Source organism: Hakea prostrata, chromosome 2, assembly GCF_041222555.1.
Source record: "Hakea prostrata isolate BN-2017 chromosome 2, UWA_Hpros_2, whole genome shotgun sequence".
Classification (NCBI taxonomy): domain Eukaryota; kingdom Viridiplantae; phylum Streptophyta; class Magnoliopsida; order Proteales; family Proteaceae; genus Hakea; species Hakea prostrata.
The window spans coordinates 51,653,446-51,670,225 of NC_142601.1; the positions used below are offsets into that span (position 1 = coordinate 51,653,446).

The following is a 16,780-nucleotide window of genomic DNA, read 5'->3' on the forward strand; positions in this document are numbered from 1 at the left end:
TCGAATTCAGCATTTTTCGAAAGTGACAAGAAATATGGTTGTGATGGTGTTTGTGGGTTTATGGGTCCACCATTGCTTCTATGTGATTGTAGCATGTTTTGAATTTATTTTATGATACCTTCTTTGAAATTTTGAAAGAATTGTGATGGTTTTGGAACTAGTTCTATTTTGCAGCTTCCACATGTATTTTGGAGTTTTTGCTTTATTTTTGTCTTGAGCATCCTCATATTCTTTGATTTGCTTGTTGAATTCTATCATTTTTATGACCAAATATCTTTATACTTTTTCGACTTCTTTTATGTAACTGGTAGCACTTCAATTAAAAAAGGATAAATATCACTTACCTCCCCTCTTAGCTGGACAAATAGCACTTACACCCCCTCTTAGCTGGATAATATCACTTATCTCCCCTCTTACCTTGCAAATATATCAAACACCTCCCCTCTGTTAACTTTCTCGGTTAAATTTAATTTTTACCATTAAATATTTTTCTAAAACCCCAAACTACCCTTGGATTAAAAATATTTTTTTATTTTAAACCCTAAATTACCTAATCACTCTAGCAATTAAATACTCAATTATCCTCAATTAAAATAATAGTTAAAACCCAAATTATCTTTAATTATTAAAAGCCCAATATATCAAAAAAATTATCAAACAGTTAACAAAAACCCAAAATAGTAGTACGTGTTTTTTAATTTTACTTGATAGTAGTACGTGTTTTTTAAATTGTTTGATAAATTTTATAAAAAAAAGTATGTTGGGCTTTTAATAATTTAAGTTTTAACTATAATATTTTGGTTTTTAATAATTATTTTAATTGAGGAAAATTTATTAGTTTAATTGTTAGCGTAATTAAGGTAATTTAGGGTTTAAAATAAAAAATATATATTTTTAGCCAAGGGTAGTTTAGGATTTTAGAAAAATATTTACGATAAAAGTTAAATTTAACTGATAAAGTTAACAGAGGGGAGGTGTTTGATATGTTTGTTAGGTAAGAGGGAATGTAAGTGATATTATCCAACTAAGAGGGGGTGTAAATGTTATTTGTCCAACTAAGAGTAGAGGTAATTGATATTTACCCATTAAAAAATTATTCAAGTACCAAATTATTAACACCTCATACCTCTTTGAACTTGAAAAAAAAAAAAAAAAAAAACCCTCCTACCCCTATCCGAGATTTAGGTATATTAATGAAAGAAACACGTAACGGCATAGGAATATTTCAATCATGAAATTTTATCCTTACTTGAAGTCCCAATATAAATTACCAAGTCTATCTGATGGAATAAATAATTATCCTGCTTAATTAAGGCTCTTTTTGGTATCAATCATCATTATTATGCAAATTTTTCATAATTTTAAATTGTTTGGCATCTCAATTATGAAAATTTCATTCTCCTCATTTATAAACAAGTTTACTTTCTTTCATTAAAACCATACTTTTTCCCTTGTTCATTATCACTTTGAAACCATTTTTTATTTTGAAAACAAACTTAACCATATTTCATTCTTAATGAATTCTTGTACTTATTTCTTTTAAATAAAGACAATAGAGAATGAAAATTGATACAAAAAAGATCCTTAATAAAACAAATCCTTTTAGCTCAGTTTTTCCAACGTATAATAAAACATACAAGAAACAACTTCCATGACAAAAACAAAATCAAAGAACTAAAGAAACACATCATACCAACCATTTTATGAGTTGCAGATTGCCCCCGTCATCCCCAAAACCAACTAAAACATAAACAGATTTCATTATGCTTCCCTAAATTGACATACTCCTAGTAACCTAGCATTAGAAATGAACAGAAAAACAGAACTGATTTTGGTAAGGTGTCACGTCACATAGAAAAGGCAACCGAAACGGCTTTCCCTCGAAACAGAGAAAATAAGACCATCTATACACTCATTATATGGGACGATGAACAAAACCAAACTATTGCAAACCACAACAGAGAAGATTCATCCTAAAAAAGAAGGGGGGGGGGATTTTGAGAAAGAAAGAAAAACACAAATCCGTGTTCTGAAGGAATACAATCTCTATCTTCAATGACTTTGTTCAGCCACTTTCACCTGACTGCTTTCGCTTTCTTTTGTCTCCAAGACGGCTGCTGTGGAGCTTTGGTTAACTATTGGCTTGTCATTTGCCACATCGCTGTTATCGATCACATCACTGTTACTTGGAGTTGGGGAGCTTACATTATCAGAGCTGATAGTAGGAGCATTCTCTTCCATTTGTTTTGATCTGTTCAATGCATGGCAATGTGGACAGTAGTATGTGACGTAAGGGAAATCTTCTTTTCTGGCGAGACCTGCAAAAAAACAAGCTAAAAGAGTTACTCTTTCCTGCCATCTCAATAGTCCCATTCAGTAAATAATAGCCAACCTTGATATCTAGATATGTTGAAAATGTACAAGGGTTCTCTGCGGGAAGCATGGCCCTGGCCCCAGCAACCCCACAGGGGCAAACAAGAGCACCCATGGAAGCATCATGAGAGAAGGACCACCATTTGGGCCACTTGAACCCTCCCCATCACACTGCCCCACAGAACAGAACCACCAGGGGGATTCCAAAAAAAATATTAAAACGCCCATCTGTGTACTATTTAAATATGGAATAATCTTGAACTCACCATTGTGCATATAGCAGTTGCCACATATAAGAGCGTAAGATTGTGTTGGATCCTCCCCCACTAGCAATGCTGCAATACGAGCAATCCAACCGCCATCATTTGTTGTCGATCCCTGATGGTGCTGAACAACAAGAGCCTGATTCTGCACAGGAAACTCACTGCCGTCAACCATATGGTCATGGGACATTTCCCCAGCAGGTTGATGCAGCCCCACGCTCCCTGCACTGTTAGATCTCGTGTGAGACGGCTTTCGATTGCGAAGCCCACTAGAGTGGGCAAGCTGAATATCATTGCTTTTCCCTGATGGCGGAATCATGTTAGATTCATCCCCAACATACACGTTCAAGCCTGAATCAGCACCCAACTTAGATGCCAGAATAGTTGCAGCTGCAGCTTTGGCTGCTGGATCAGGGTCATATCTCTGCAACAAAATGACTTGTCAAGTATCCACCATGAAATTTGGACTCTTTTTCGCCTGCATAATAAGGTCAGAACAAGGTATACCAGGACAACTACATCATCACCTGAATGAGTTGTTGCATGGCATAGTAGTTTGTCCTCTCTTTAAGTTCATTAATTTTCGCATGCCTCTCAGCACGCAACCTTTCAAGCGTTTTCTGGTCTTTGCGATCCCCTACAAAGAGGCATGAGATGTAAGGTAAAGTTCTGCATCAATACCATTTTTCTCCATATATGGAAAAGAACCCAACAAGCAATATAGTAGTGGTAATAATAATAATAATAATAAACTAAAAGAGTAAACAATGATGCATACAATTTCATCAATTTGGAAATATAAGTTACCTGTAGCGGGCCAGTGACTCAAGAGAATTGACATACGACCAACCAATGTCAAGAAAAGGTAGCAAGTAGTAAAGCCCCAAGACAATCAGATTGCCTAGTTTCTTCGTCACAATCAAGATTCAACATCACCAAATTTAAATTTTAGCTCTCTTCAATATAATTTCCTTCTCTATATTTTATGGTGATCTCTATTTCAGAGGTTAATTGTATGATAAGGTCCTCATTTCTCAATAATATAAATCAAGATGTATAGAAATTCAAAAATAGGCCAGGAACTAATTCTGTTCTTGAGCATAAAATGTTTCAATTAATCTCATGCAAAGGCTTCGAACAGCACATATTCATAAGCCTCCAAAGTCCAGCACAAAACTGTTAGTTTACATTTAATCTTGCCAGTGGACAATGTGACCAGCATGGATCTTCACTTCATATTCTCTCTAATGTAGCTCTAGACTGGGAGGAACCAACAAGCAGACAACAACTAGGAGCCGATTTAACTGATAAATTCGGGTGGGTCAAGAATGGGGTTTTAAGTCACATTAGGGTTAGGGTTCCATGGTAAAGTTAGGATAGATTGATATGGGGGAGTCTATTTGTAAAGGTCACGTTCAGTTTTAAATGTGGAAAGTGTGTTGGAAATGAACAGCAGTAAATAAAGGATAGGTTTCTACATTTCTCGAAAGATGAAGATGGAGGAATCTTCAACCCATACATATATCAACCCTAGGTTGCTTCCTAACAAAAGAAGGCAACTTTAATGCTGTATCTGATTCACAGAGAAAGCAATTTCCTTCTCTATAAACTTCAATTTGTAAAGGGAAGCAGAAGAAATGGCAATATTTGTTCTTCAAGCGACTGCTTTTCGGTAGATTGGGCTGCCTTTCATTGACTGCTAAAGGATGTAGCCTTAACTGGATGAGGAGTAACACCAAGATCCTTACTCAGAACCAAATCATATTGGTTGGAAAACAGAGACTTGTTGTATTTTTTTAAATAACAACATGGGGTTCCTTGAAATAATGCGGTGTTAGGAATCTTGAGATAGGATATCTCAAAGGGGTTTAAGGAGGTCATATGACTCATATCAACCCAAGAATTATGGGGCATTTGAAGTGAGAAATAAGACAGTTACCTGAATTTGAACCCAGAGATCGTGTAAAAGTTGATTCCTTGAACAGCACAGGGATTTAGGACTATAAGATACACATATAGGGCTATCAAGAACAAAAGATCCAATGACTTTACAAAGATATATGGATTGAACCTAGGGGACGATGCATGAGGATGATGTGCCAAGTTTTGGACAGTTCTAATGGTTGGATTGGCATACATCTGACTTTGAAATTTGGGTTTCTTAGGGAGTCCGACTTCAAGAAAGGAGATTGGACGATCAAGAAGCCGAAGAAAGGAAAAAGGAAAGGGGATAAGCTTTCGTCTGCAACTAACCTTGCTATTGATTTTTTTTTTTTGGGATGAAAAATTAATTTAAATTACTGAAAGCAACAACAAGAGCACATGTAGGAAAAGAGAGAGAAGGGGGGGGGGGAGGACCAGTCAATGAAGGGACTGGAGAGAAGATGTGAGACTCCAAGAACTAACAATCAGCCTATTTCTTGAAGAGTCAGCAACAGGTGGATGGGGGGGGGGAGAGAGAAGTCTCGAAGAAACACCGAAATAGATGGCATTCCAAATCATATCTCGAGATTGGGATTTGGAAGTCCATTTTCTAATGTTACGCTCCAACCAAAGATGATGGACAGTGGCGGCAAAGACAAGCTTACCCACTTGGTCGTAGATAATGGCACCGGCATAGCTTCTCAGGATCCAGTTCCAATCTCGAGCAAAGCCAAAAGAACGTTGCGATCAGGGCCATATGGAAGCCAGGGCTAAGGTCCAAACAAAGTGGGAGAGCAGGCAACAAGAAAATAGATGATCAAGGTCCTCTCATCTATTCCAACAAAGGGTACAGTTGGGCTGGCAGGGATGTGGCGGCTAATGAGGAACGCTTGGGTAGGGAGAGCGACGTTAGGGGCTCTCCAAGAGGTAAGGGAGTGGCGGGGGATGTGGCCTTTGAACTAGACAAGGGGGGAGGGGGTTCTGAGAAAGTTTCAAGCCGAGGAGTAGTAAAGGATGTGGTATGGGGATGAAGCCAGGTAATGCAATCAACTGTATGGGATGAAAGGGGGGGGGGGGAAGAGGGAGTTCCAAACCTGTGTGAGACATGGGTGACAGAGGGGGGACCAAGAGCCATTAGAGATAAAGGAGGAGAGGGGGATGGATATTGGGATACAGGAGTTCCAAACATTGCTATTGATCTTGTTCTTCAATTGGGAAGCTTAATTCAATTGTCCAACCACAGCAGGATCCTTGGACTTCACACCTCAAGATTACCAACTCACCTTGGACTTGAAACCCCGAGGATCCCAAGTACCACAGTTCGAGGTCTCGCAAGATCTCATTGAGATATTGTTTTCCTATGATGAGATCTCATGCAAATTGAGTCGAGACCAAAAAATATATATAATATCTTAGCCAAGATCTAGATTCAAGATTTCAGAACTTGAAAGATCTTAACTCAACCCAGTCTTTATAAATACCCATCTCAATCTTGAATTGTCTCGACACTCCTCCCCCTTTGTTGGTTTTGGTGCTTTGACTAGATTTCTCACCAAAAAGTTGGTCAAATCTCTACCAAGGCTGCATTAACAAGCTATTTAGCTCAACCACAAAAATCTACTGATTTTGAAGCCAATCTTGAAGCAAGATGTCTGTTCTTCTAAATTTTCATTTTTTTTTTTTTCTCTTCAAAAACAATATTTCTACACTGGTGGAGGTGGTGTTGGTGGAGCAAAAGTTGGAGGAGATGCTTAGTCGTTGATTTTAGTCTTCTAGTCTGGTGGTGTAACTTATAAGTAGCCAAGTTGTAATGAGAAGTTGTTAACAATTAAACATGTTTAATGTGTTAATTGACTTTTAAGCCTTTATTGTTTCTATAATTATATCAAGTAATGGTTGTGTAAATCATGTTTTATCAATCTGCATGTTCACTCGTTCAGCGCATCGACTTCAAAGTTAGGGTCGAGTTGGAACTCATAAATCTACTTGTTTTCTCACAAATCTAAGGCCTACACTATGTTAAGGAGGCATCAAACAAGCTAGAAACCAATTTTGAGCACAAACTGAGACCTAATGCCCACCGAGATGGGCCCTTGAGATGTGTTGAGTTGATCAGGTATTTTAATAGATCCCGGCCAAGATCTCGGTTTTTTAAGGGACTGAGATTTCAAACCATGCTAGGTACTTGAACTATTACCACTAAGAACCCCCAATCTAGACTTGTTGAGACCTTTTTCTCCTCTCCAAAATATTGAGCACAAGCGTTTTTGTTTTTGGTCCAATCCCCCAAAAATGTTTTGAATATAATAAAAACATGGTTTTTGTTGTTCCAAGAAAAGTTGTTTCTGTCACTGAAAAGAGGTTGGCCTATTTCACTGCTACATAAAAACAGACCAGTAAGACCCAAATGGAAGATTCTGTTATTCAATTCCACTAGCCAAAAGAGTGCCTCCAAATGCACACTACACTGACCACACTCTCGCAATAGAAGAAACAACAGCATTTTGCTAATAAAATCATTCTTTTTTTCTTTTCCCACTCTGATATCCTAATTAAAACATACCGCTACCTTGTGCTGGAAGGTGTAATTCCTACTAGCAATCCAAACAAAAACATAACACTACCTTGTGTTGAAAGGTGCAATTCCTACTTGCAAGCTAATTTAATTTAAAGAGTTATTAAAGACATAAAATGACTTGCATTCCCTAACTTATATTGAGAGCCATTGGTTCAATTGACATAAATAAGACTTTGAGAATGGAAAATTTTGTAGTCAAGTCATATACAAATGGTTTAGGTCCATCCAATGAAGGCTCAATTTCAAGGTTGTTTCCTAAGAAAAGAGGTCCTCTTTGGTGCTGGTATGCATCAAACTCCTTGCTCAGATGCATGCTACAAACCTTTGCTAGGAGCATAAGTAAGCAAGCCACTAAAAGGTCCCTCAACCTGCATATAACTGATTCTCATGGGACAACCACAGGTCCACAATATATGGAGAAAATAAAAGAAAAATATACTAATATGTAATCTGCCTTGAAATGGCACTTCGATGTAGCCTCAATTGAATGAGGGCCAAACTGCCCAGATCTCTAGAATAGGTTTAACTCAAGGCCCAAAATAATGGGTTAGGGTATATTCGAGTATGGCCTATGGGATAACCTCCGGATGATGACTCTTATTGGGTTTGAACAAATTGTATCTAATTCCCTTGGTTAGGATGAATAGGTTGTTAGGTTTAGATGAGGTAGTTTGGATGGGGCTGGATGAGGTAGTTTGAATGAGGGCCAAACTGCCCAGATCTCTAGAATAGGTTTAACTCCAGGCCCAAAATAATGGGTTAGGGTGAATTCGAGTATGGCCTATGGGATGACCTCCGGAAGATGACTCTTATTGGGTTTGAACAAGTTCTATCTAATTCCTTTGGTTAGGATGTGAATAGGTTGTTTGGTTTAGATGAGGTAGTTTGGATGGGGCTGGAGGGTCTACCTGACGTTTCAATAAGTCTCAAAGGGCCTCTTTGGTATCAGTTTTCATTCTCAACTTGGTCCATTTAAAAGAAACCAATCACGTAAACCCCCCCCCCCAAAAAAAATCCTAAAAATTCATTTAAAAAAATAAAAAAGGGAAATGATTCGATAACTATTGTCCAGAATTGGTGAAAAGTAAGTTCGCTATAACCAGAATTCGTTGTTAGTTTTCATTAGTTCTACAGATGGTTTTTGAAGAAGTGAGTAGAAGACAACCAGACTGGCATTCATAGTGGAAGTAATTATCAGAGAAAAACAGCTTCAAGGCTAATGGGTTGTGAGATGGACATTTTTGTGGGTTTTTTTAACAAGTTTTATGCTAAGAGCGGCTCTACAAAAGATGCATGGCATTTGTTTGATATAATGTCCAAGAAGGATTGAGTTTTGTGGAATGTGATGCTTAACCAGTATGCAAATGGGGAATATGGAAAGGCACTTGAGGTGTTCTGTAAAATGAGAAGCAGAGAAACAAAATCCAACCCAGTGACATTCGCTAATGTTGGACAGAATTGAGCCGCCCTAAATATGAGAAAGCCTATGTCATTTGCGGCCCTCTCCTGTTGCTTTTTCAGTTTGGACTAGCAAACTCTATTTGAGCCCCCCCCCCCCTTCCTGTTACTTCCTGGTTCGTCCCACCACTTGCTCTTTATCTTTCTTCTCCTTCTGAAAGTGATGCCATTGAAGAAGAAGAAACAACAGGCAATGAGTAAAATAGGAAGAATTTTCTTCAAAGGAGTGAACCTATGACAGCACAACATTTCTTGGAGGACATGAATAGTGAACCAGGAATAAAGGAGAGATAAGCAAGTTTGAGAAGCCTCGAATAAGAGGAGCCAGGAGCAGAGTTGTGAGAACAAATATGTACGGTTCCAGAGTGAAATGAAAGAGAAGTGATAGGGTTTTCATTTTTTTAAAAGTGTTTTTACTATTATACCCTCAAGTTGAACTTGACTTTAAATGACTTGGCCCAGAAATCAGTAGAATGAGGTTCTAGCTTAGAATTCTTAATAGAAAAAAAGTCAGTCATGGACCATGAAGTTTTTTCTATTCTTTTAAACAGAAACAAGTTTAAGAATAGATAGCAAAAACCAAAGAAATGGAAAATTGTCAGAAAATGAAAATAACAATGACACCAAAAAGGCCCAAAGATAGGTGGTGGGATTTGGATTTGAAAGTGGATTCTTTGTACAGTTTAGGGTGGCCTAACAAGGAGATGGAATGAAACGCAGGTAGAGTCTAGAACTGATTGCTTAGGAGATATTCACCAAGTCCAGATGATGGAATATGAAGTTACGATGAATCTTGATTTTGGAGGGAAAAGAGAATGTCATAATCAAGAATGACTAGATCCAGGGTGGGTTTGGATGAAGTTTGGGATGCAATAGGGATTGAAGGTGAGGTTTATGGTGGTGGTATGGTGGCTAGAGTTTGAATGGAATGTGATGGATGGCTGTGAAGTAATGATGATTCTTGATGCGGTAGCGAAGAAAGGATCCAACCTGCAGTTAGGGGTTTCAAACAGAAAATAGTGGCAGAATGCAAAGGGGAATGGGGCAGGCTGCCAACTACCTGGATGAGGGACCTTGTAGACCTTGACTTGAGTGGTTCCATTAGCCATAGCAAGAATCCAGGCTTTACTTCACCTTGGACCTATGTGTTCTTCAATCTTGGACTTTCCAAACTAAACAAACAAACAATGCAGCAGCAATACTCACAAAGGGTAACTTGACCTACAAATATTTTATTGATAACTTGAATAGGTGCCTTCCTTTCGAGTAGAGGGGTCTACACTTGTACATGATAAGCTGAACCTCTAATATAAATAGAACTCCTAAACTCAAGTTATTCAACTGAAAATAAAAAAAAGTTACACTAGGATTACAAAAATATCAGCATAAATAGGTCATAATTCAGACCTTTACATGGAATGCAACGCTAAATTGTGGGCCTTTTAATGACTTATTAGACTAATCAAAGAATTACTATTATACCCCACCCATCACAAAACCACTACTGCCCAAATGAACTAAGCTAAAAACCATGAAAATTTAAAGTTGTGTGGCTAGACAGCAATACTAGGGGCTTTTCCTAGTCTAGGCCTTCCATACAATGTGGGGAAGGCTTGGTTCTTGCAACACACTAAAGTTTGAACAAAGGATAAGTAATCCCGAATATAATATATATTCTAGCAAGCCACAGGTCAGAACAAAGAAAATGATGCATATTGGTTTTGATTTCTCCTGGACATGAGTAAAAACTTCCAATACATGTTACAAAGATACAGACAGATAACATTAACACTACAGTGACTACAGTCTACCGAGGCTTGTTTTATTAAGAGGAGATTCAGCACCACTGGGTATGTTTATTAAGAGGAGAGTTTAAAACACTTACATATCCTTATGCAGCTTGCCCACGTTGTGTAAATAACATATGATACAGCTGGTGAAAGAAACATCGGTGAAACCCATAAAGCCCTCATTTTCCAATTAAGATCTTGTGATCTTGTTTTTGTGATAGCAAATACTATAGCAAATACCTGTAAAATGCAACAGCCCATAAGATTTATTCAGGGGACAAAAATATCTGGTAAAATAGAGAACGATTGCTCACACACTATCTGTTAATATTGTTCTTCCAGAAGACAGATAAGAATGACAAACCAAAGCAAGAATCAACAAAAACCTATGATTTTTAATATCTTTGTTTGCTGAGGTAAAAACAAAATAAACGAGTAAAGCACATTAAATGAGTCACCTTATTAATGATCCTCCCTTGTTTGGATCTTTTGGCAGGCAGACAAGTATTTCATATGGTTAATGAGTCTAGAGGACTTTCATATGGGGGGACGTAGATACTAATAGGGAGGAAGGGCTCCTCCAAGTTTGAGTCAATGACAAAAAGATATTGGAACATCAATTTGGAAGAGATGATGGAAGCCGGAGTTCATTTGGCCATTGTACTCAGAAATGGAATCCTAGAATGGCACCTTACATCTCTGCAAAGTGTATAGGTATTCATATTACAAACATTACTAGAAATGCTCAATTTTAATCAACGTCTAGATTGGCGTAGATTTGACCTTGAAATTTCAGTTCATTGGAAAATAAAAAATTCAAGGGAAAAACCCCAAGAAAATAGGAAAGAAAAAATGTAATATGAAAGGGGGATGGGGTGTAGGTAGCCAGAATTCTGGATAGAGAGCCTCGTATATGCTTAGACCGAATGGAGGAGGAGTTGAAGGCTTTTCAGCCACAGCAAGGGACTAGGCTTTATTTCACCAAGAAGTGTTTCTTCAATCTTGGACCTACCAAATTGAACAACACATTGTGCAGCAGCACTCACTCACAAAGAGGACTCATTTCTGAAAATTTCATTAATAATTGGAGAGGGTACCCTTTCATCAAATGGGGTAGGCAATTTCTAACAAAATCCGAACTCTTTAACAAACAAATAAAAGGACTCTGGAACTCTTAACTAACTTTTAACTAACTTATGCTTGGAGAAACATAATAATTAGGCAGAATTCACATGGCTTAACCACTTGAAGTAATTAGCTAACATATTTTCATACTTGGCCTAGACACTACTTTTAAGTCCATGACTACACAAACCTATGAGAGCAAGTGTTCAACACCCATATCAATCAACACTAGGTTGATTTCTAAGTAATATAGTTCGGTACAATCCTGATCAACATCAGCTTATCAGAACAACCCATGTTCCTCAGTGCTGGAGCCAACAGCACCTTCTAAATTCTAATTGGGTCCAACTCACTGAAACTAGCCCCTATTGAGCAGAGGTTGGGTTTATGAGGATACAAGTTGAGAAGTCTACTTTAAAAACTACAATAAAAGCACCATCAGCCAATCAGTTTCCAGCTTTTCATGCCAATTACTAATCCCTGAGCTTTCAAGCGAATCAGTTGGATGGACCCAAAACAATATGGAGCAATTCATTAACTTTTAATGCTACTAGTTCCACGAAATCAACAACTTACATTCTTAGCTTCCATAACACAATCAGACTACTACCCAAAAAAATTGACCAAATTCACTCACCTCAAACAGTAAAGAGGAATAAATAATAAGCTTTGACACCGTCCGCCAGTTCAGAGATCTGTCCTTCATTCTTGCAATAATTGAAGCTTCTTCCTTGGAAATGTGCTTCAATCTTTTCTCAAAATCCTCATTGCGTCTCCTAAATAGTCCATTCCAAATTCGAGACATGATTCCTTTCCGTTGCTCTTTTACATTTTCACTCTCTTTTTTATTGTCAGTAGACACTGCAGAGATTTCTTCACCAAGTTGGCCATGATTAGAATCCTCAGCCATTGCCTTCCACTTCAACAAAATTCAGCCTCTAGGAGAAGGAACTCAAGATATTAGAATAACAACAAGAATAAATTGAAGAGTAACACTCACATAAAAAATAAAATAAAATAAGAAGAAGAAATTAACATTGATCTTTGAAAGCCCTTCGAGCCAAAAAATGACAATTCAATCCCACCTAGTTGCCAAATGATTGATATACTTTGGGACTCTATATGGCAAGCAAAACAAATAATAATGCAACAGAGAAGACACAAGGGAGGGAGGGATTACAGTCCACGCAAGTATGAGCTATCACAGCAAATCAACTTACAAGAAGGAACATATCCAGATCGTGAAAATATACAGCTAAAGAAATGTTAATGGTGTAATTAACTTCCTTGGAGTACTTCTGTAGAAAAGAAACATGTTAACACCAGGTGAATTTTTTTTTTTTTTGGCGTAACACAACAGGTGAAAATTTATGCTATCGTTTAAGCTCCGGTATGGGATTTTATTTTCCAGAATTTCCCAAGGGTACATTACCCACAAGCATAATAGTTGGGTTCAAACTCATCTACAGGATTTCAGAAAAGAGTTTATCCATTCTTCTGTGTTACCTACGGCGTCTTTTTTGTAGAACATATTAGTAGTTTTAACGACTACCAAAAAATTTCAGCAGCTGTTTGGTGCCTGAATTTGACATTGAGAAGTATCTATGTGTGCATTTTTGTCTTCAGAAAATCATGCAATTCTCACAGATAGTAGGTGTACTTTACATTTAGCTCACATCATCACATCCCAATGAGGTTGGTGTACTTATAGGCAAAGCCTGAACTATGCTTAGAAAAGAAAATAAAATCCAAATATGAGGAATCCTGGTCGATATTCAGCAACCAGGCCTACGGTTCTAATCAGCATTCTGAAAATAAATACGGCTGAGAAATTTGTAAAGGATGTTATAGCAAAGTATGAATTTATGAAGCTGTTTCCTGCGCTTATTTCTATGCATATATGCCACATGATTGTATGTGAATAATCAAAGTTGAGCACATCATAGATTTGCTCTTCACATGAACAAGTGGATTAAAGATCCGGCAGCCACTGTCATAAACAGGATAGCCCCATCTATTTACTAGGAAAATAATTCTGCCATCTGAGGATGTAGATTTGCACCAAGACCTTGCTTCTATGCCCAATCAGCTAAGTGGCTTCTCTTCAGTTGGCTATGGTAAAAACTTGTTTGGTTTCTCTTCAGTTGGTTTTGGCCCATAAGACTTCATTAAGTACAATAGTGCACAATAAAGTTGTTTAATATGAGACTGGATATTAAACATCATCCCAAGTTTTGAAGTTCAGAATCTCGGCTGGTTTCCTCAGAACAAAAACTGAATTTGTCTCAGTGGCTCGTTAAGATCTTAACCTAGTAAATGCTGCTTCTTTTTTCAAATTGCAGCCCTCAATTCTGGAAGACCTATGACCTAATTAGGTCATACAACTTATAAGTTAAGCCCCACAAACAAGGTGGTACCTTCAGTTTTCTCAAGTCACACCCAAAATGGTAGTTAAGCTTAGGACACTAGGCTGGTGTACACTGATATCTGTATAAACATGCAACACAATCTTTAGTATCAGAACATATGTAATTCAAGGAGTACAACTTAAATCAGCAACATGAATGGGAAGACACCAATTTTGATTTTTTCCATAAAACATTTAAGACAGTTGTTAAAAGAGCGTCAAATATATCCTGGGTAATCATTTAGCAACGCAAGCCAATAGGCAATAAATACCACATACCAAGTAACCCTGTCTCTATATTCTCATCCTAATGTTGGACAACTGACAGACCATCAACTACAAATGTCTTCCAAAGACAGTTGTCGGGAAGCAATCTCATCCAAACTGTTGTTCTTGAGCATCAAATCCTAGTCTTCCAAGCTTAAGTTTGCAGATCCAGTCCCTAATTAGGGCCCTCAGACTTGCTGCCCTGTCCTTAGAAGCCCAGAGGAAGTCCTTAGTCTTGCTACCCAGCAGACACTTCAAATTAATACTTTCCATACTTTGTTCATTTTTTTCTGTAAGCCCATGAGATAACAAACTTTAACCTCCTGAAGAACACAATATGGTTGCTAAGGTTATATTTTGCTCTGAAGCACCAACACTTGATATATACAACATGAGGGCCTCAACCTTAATAGAGTCCTTAAATGTGCAAGTACTTTGACTAACAAATTAGTACTTCATATATACTGGTGGCAGCACCATGGGAAATCACACTGCTTCTCTCTTTCATTTGCTTGTGAGAAATGTTTATCAAAACAGAGAGATGGTACACAAGGAGATAGGAAATCAATTGAGGCTTTTTGAATGAATTTAAGCAAACCCAAGCCCCAAACCTTAGCTTCCAATTGTTACCTGACCATAATTCCTAAATTTGTGGTTTGTGAAATAACAGGCATAGGTTTCAAAACAAGGGGCAATGTTTTATACAAATTTTAGTAGGAGCTTTGAAAAGCCCCAGTCTTTGATCTTAAGACAGCCGAGAAAGAAAGGTACTAAACTTATATCCTCAAGGATCTGTGCATTACTGAAAGAAAGGTACTGAACTTATATCCTAAAGGATCTGTGCATTACTGATTGTGGGAAAGGGGAGGTTTCAGGCCAGAAATTTTAGGTGATATAAACAAGGAGCAACGGTGTACTGGTATCTTATGATATCTAGATGAGACCATGTTGTCTCAAACAGTTATTTCATGGTATCATAAGTTCATAACCTCCTAAACTGCTTTGAGAGATGGGACTTTAGATAGGAAATAAAGACAGGAAACACTTTCAAGTGGATGAATTATTGGGCTTATCTCTTATATTCCCACAAAATCAAATCTTCTTGACCTACGAACAACAATCCCCCTCTAGATGCTGTAAGTCATTGAATTACAGCCATGTTCCCAAAATCTGAACATTTCATACGCATTTCTACCCAGACAGAGAACTTCAAAAGCCAACAATGAAACTGAGAATCTTAAAGAATTTAGAAGAAAAGTCCTAGATTCAGGTATCATTGAGGATGTCGTCAGGTTTTACCCAGTATATTTGTAATAATTACGAACCATATTCAAGGTTAGGAAGAGATGGTTCTTCTCTGTGGTTATCCCATAATACATGATGTAATCGATATACCCAGACGACTATCTGGCTACCAATTAGCTGTAACTCAGAATGGTTCAAAGCTCTCTAGTCATGATTTTGCTTATACCATCCGTCAAAAGCTGAAACGAGGAACCCCAACTCTCAAGAAACCCAGTGTGAAATAAAGAGGAAATTGCACCACCAGACAATACCTCAAAATAGGACAACACCAATGGGAGACAAATCAGATCCAGACCTAAATCTATGTCGTTAACAGAAATCGAAAACAAATCAAGTGAAGAAGCAATCGATAACAAGCAAATAAAAATTCAGTGGAAGGAAGAGTACCTGTAGGAAGTTCCAATGGAGTCAAAAACCCACCCGTCCGGCGACGCAGAGGATGAAACACGAAAACTGCAATATAAGGAAAATCAGAACCTGCGTCACTGAGAGAGATAGGGGAGGGAAAGGAGACATACCTCCAGGAATTTCCACAACAAGCGGCCGATGAACGGTTTCTTCGAGGGGAAGGGAGATGGGATCGAAGGAGAGGAAAGCCAGAAAGGTGTAATTGTGTAAATGATGGCTTTTCACTTTGTGATCTACGTTTTCAAATATTCAATGCAAACGGGCTTCTTTTCTTTGATTTCGCGCAAGTAATCTTGGGAGATGGATGGATATATGGATGGATGGATGGACGGTTTCTTGATTATAGTAAAAATGTTTTCTTTTTCGTACGCGGTGGACCACGATGAAGTGTAAACTCCGCCGAGAATAGAGAACCTTTGTCTTTAACCATGTGAACACGACCTTCTAGAAAACCTATTGGATTAACAATTATGAATTATAAGAAATCGGGATCGGCCAAATAACTCGGTCAGGATCAAAATTGGCGCCAGTCCCTCTTGTTGATCTGACCTTTCGGTCAAGGTTACCAAGACGCCAACCTGACCGCTTCTTTGTTCTCTTTTGGTCCCACCCTTGGCCCCCATTTAGTCGGCAAGGATCCTTATCTCAGGTGAAAAGTGACAACACGTAACGAGAGAGTGATGTGAACCAATTCAACCAAATGTGGTTATGGATTCAAGCAAGCACTCCCTTCACATATCGAAAGAGTGGTTGTAGTTTTTATGAAGGGAGATTTTCAGCGCCACTAGCAAGTCACCCCTAAAATTAATGTTTCAGCAGTTAACCAATTTTTAAAAATTTATCCTAACCAGTTCCCCTCTTCTTCTTCCTCTAGCCATTCCCC

General features: G+C 38.0%; 1 protein-coding gene across 1 annotated transcript; it reads right to left on the reverse strand.

Moving 5' to 3' along the window:
* Positions 1 to 1,304: 1,304 nt before the first annotated feature.
* Positions 1,305 to 16,287, reverse strand: LOC149024768 (integral membrane metal-binding family protein (DUF2296)). Its single transcript, XM_089144976.1, has 7 exons — positions 16,008 to 16,287; positions 15,877 to 15,942; positions 12,148 to 12,448; positions 10,481 to 10,625; positions 3,164 to 3,273; positions 2,640 to 3,060; positions 1,305 to 2,318 (listed from the first exon to the last, which is right to left on the reverse strand). The coding sequence occupies exons 3-7, from the start codon at positions 12,418 to 12,420 to the stop codon at positions 2,053 to 2,055; spliced, it is 1,215 nt and encodes a 404-aa protein (XP_089001102.1). The 5' UTR covers positions 12,421 to 12,448; positions 15,877 to 15,942; positions 16,008 to 16,287; the 3' UTR covers positions 1,305 to 2,052.
* Positions 16,288 to 16,780: the final 493 nt, after the last annotated feature.

Excerpts from the sequence above, each read along its gene's own strand:
- LOC149024768 (XM_089144976.1), bottom strand. The coding sequence starts at position 12,420 with ATGGCTGAGGATTCTAATCATGGCCAACTTGGTGAAGAAATCTCTGCA. Across the intron at positions 10,626-12,147 it reads ATTCCTCTTTACTGTTTGAG|GTATTTGCTATAGTATTTGC; the intron begins GTGAGTGAATTT and ends TGCATTTTACAG. Across the intron at positions 2,319-2,639 it reads CAACTGCTATATGCACAATG|GTCTCGCCAGAAAAGAAGAT; the intron begins GTGAGTTCAAGA and ends GTTTTTTTGCAG.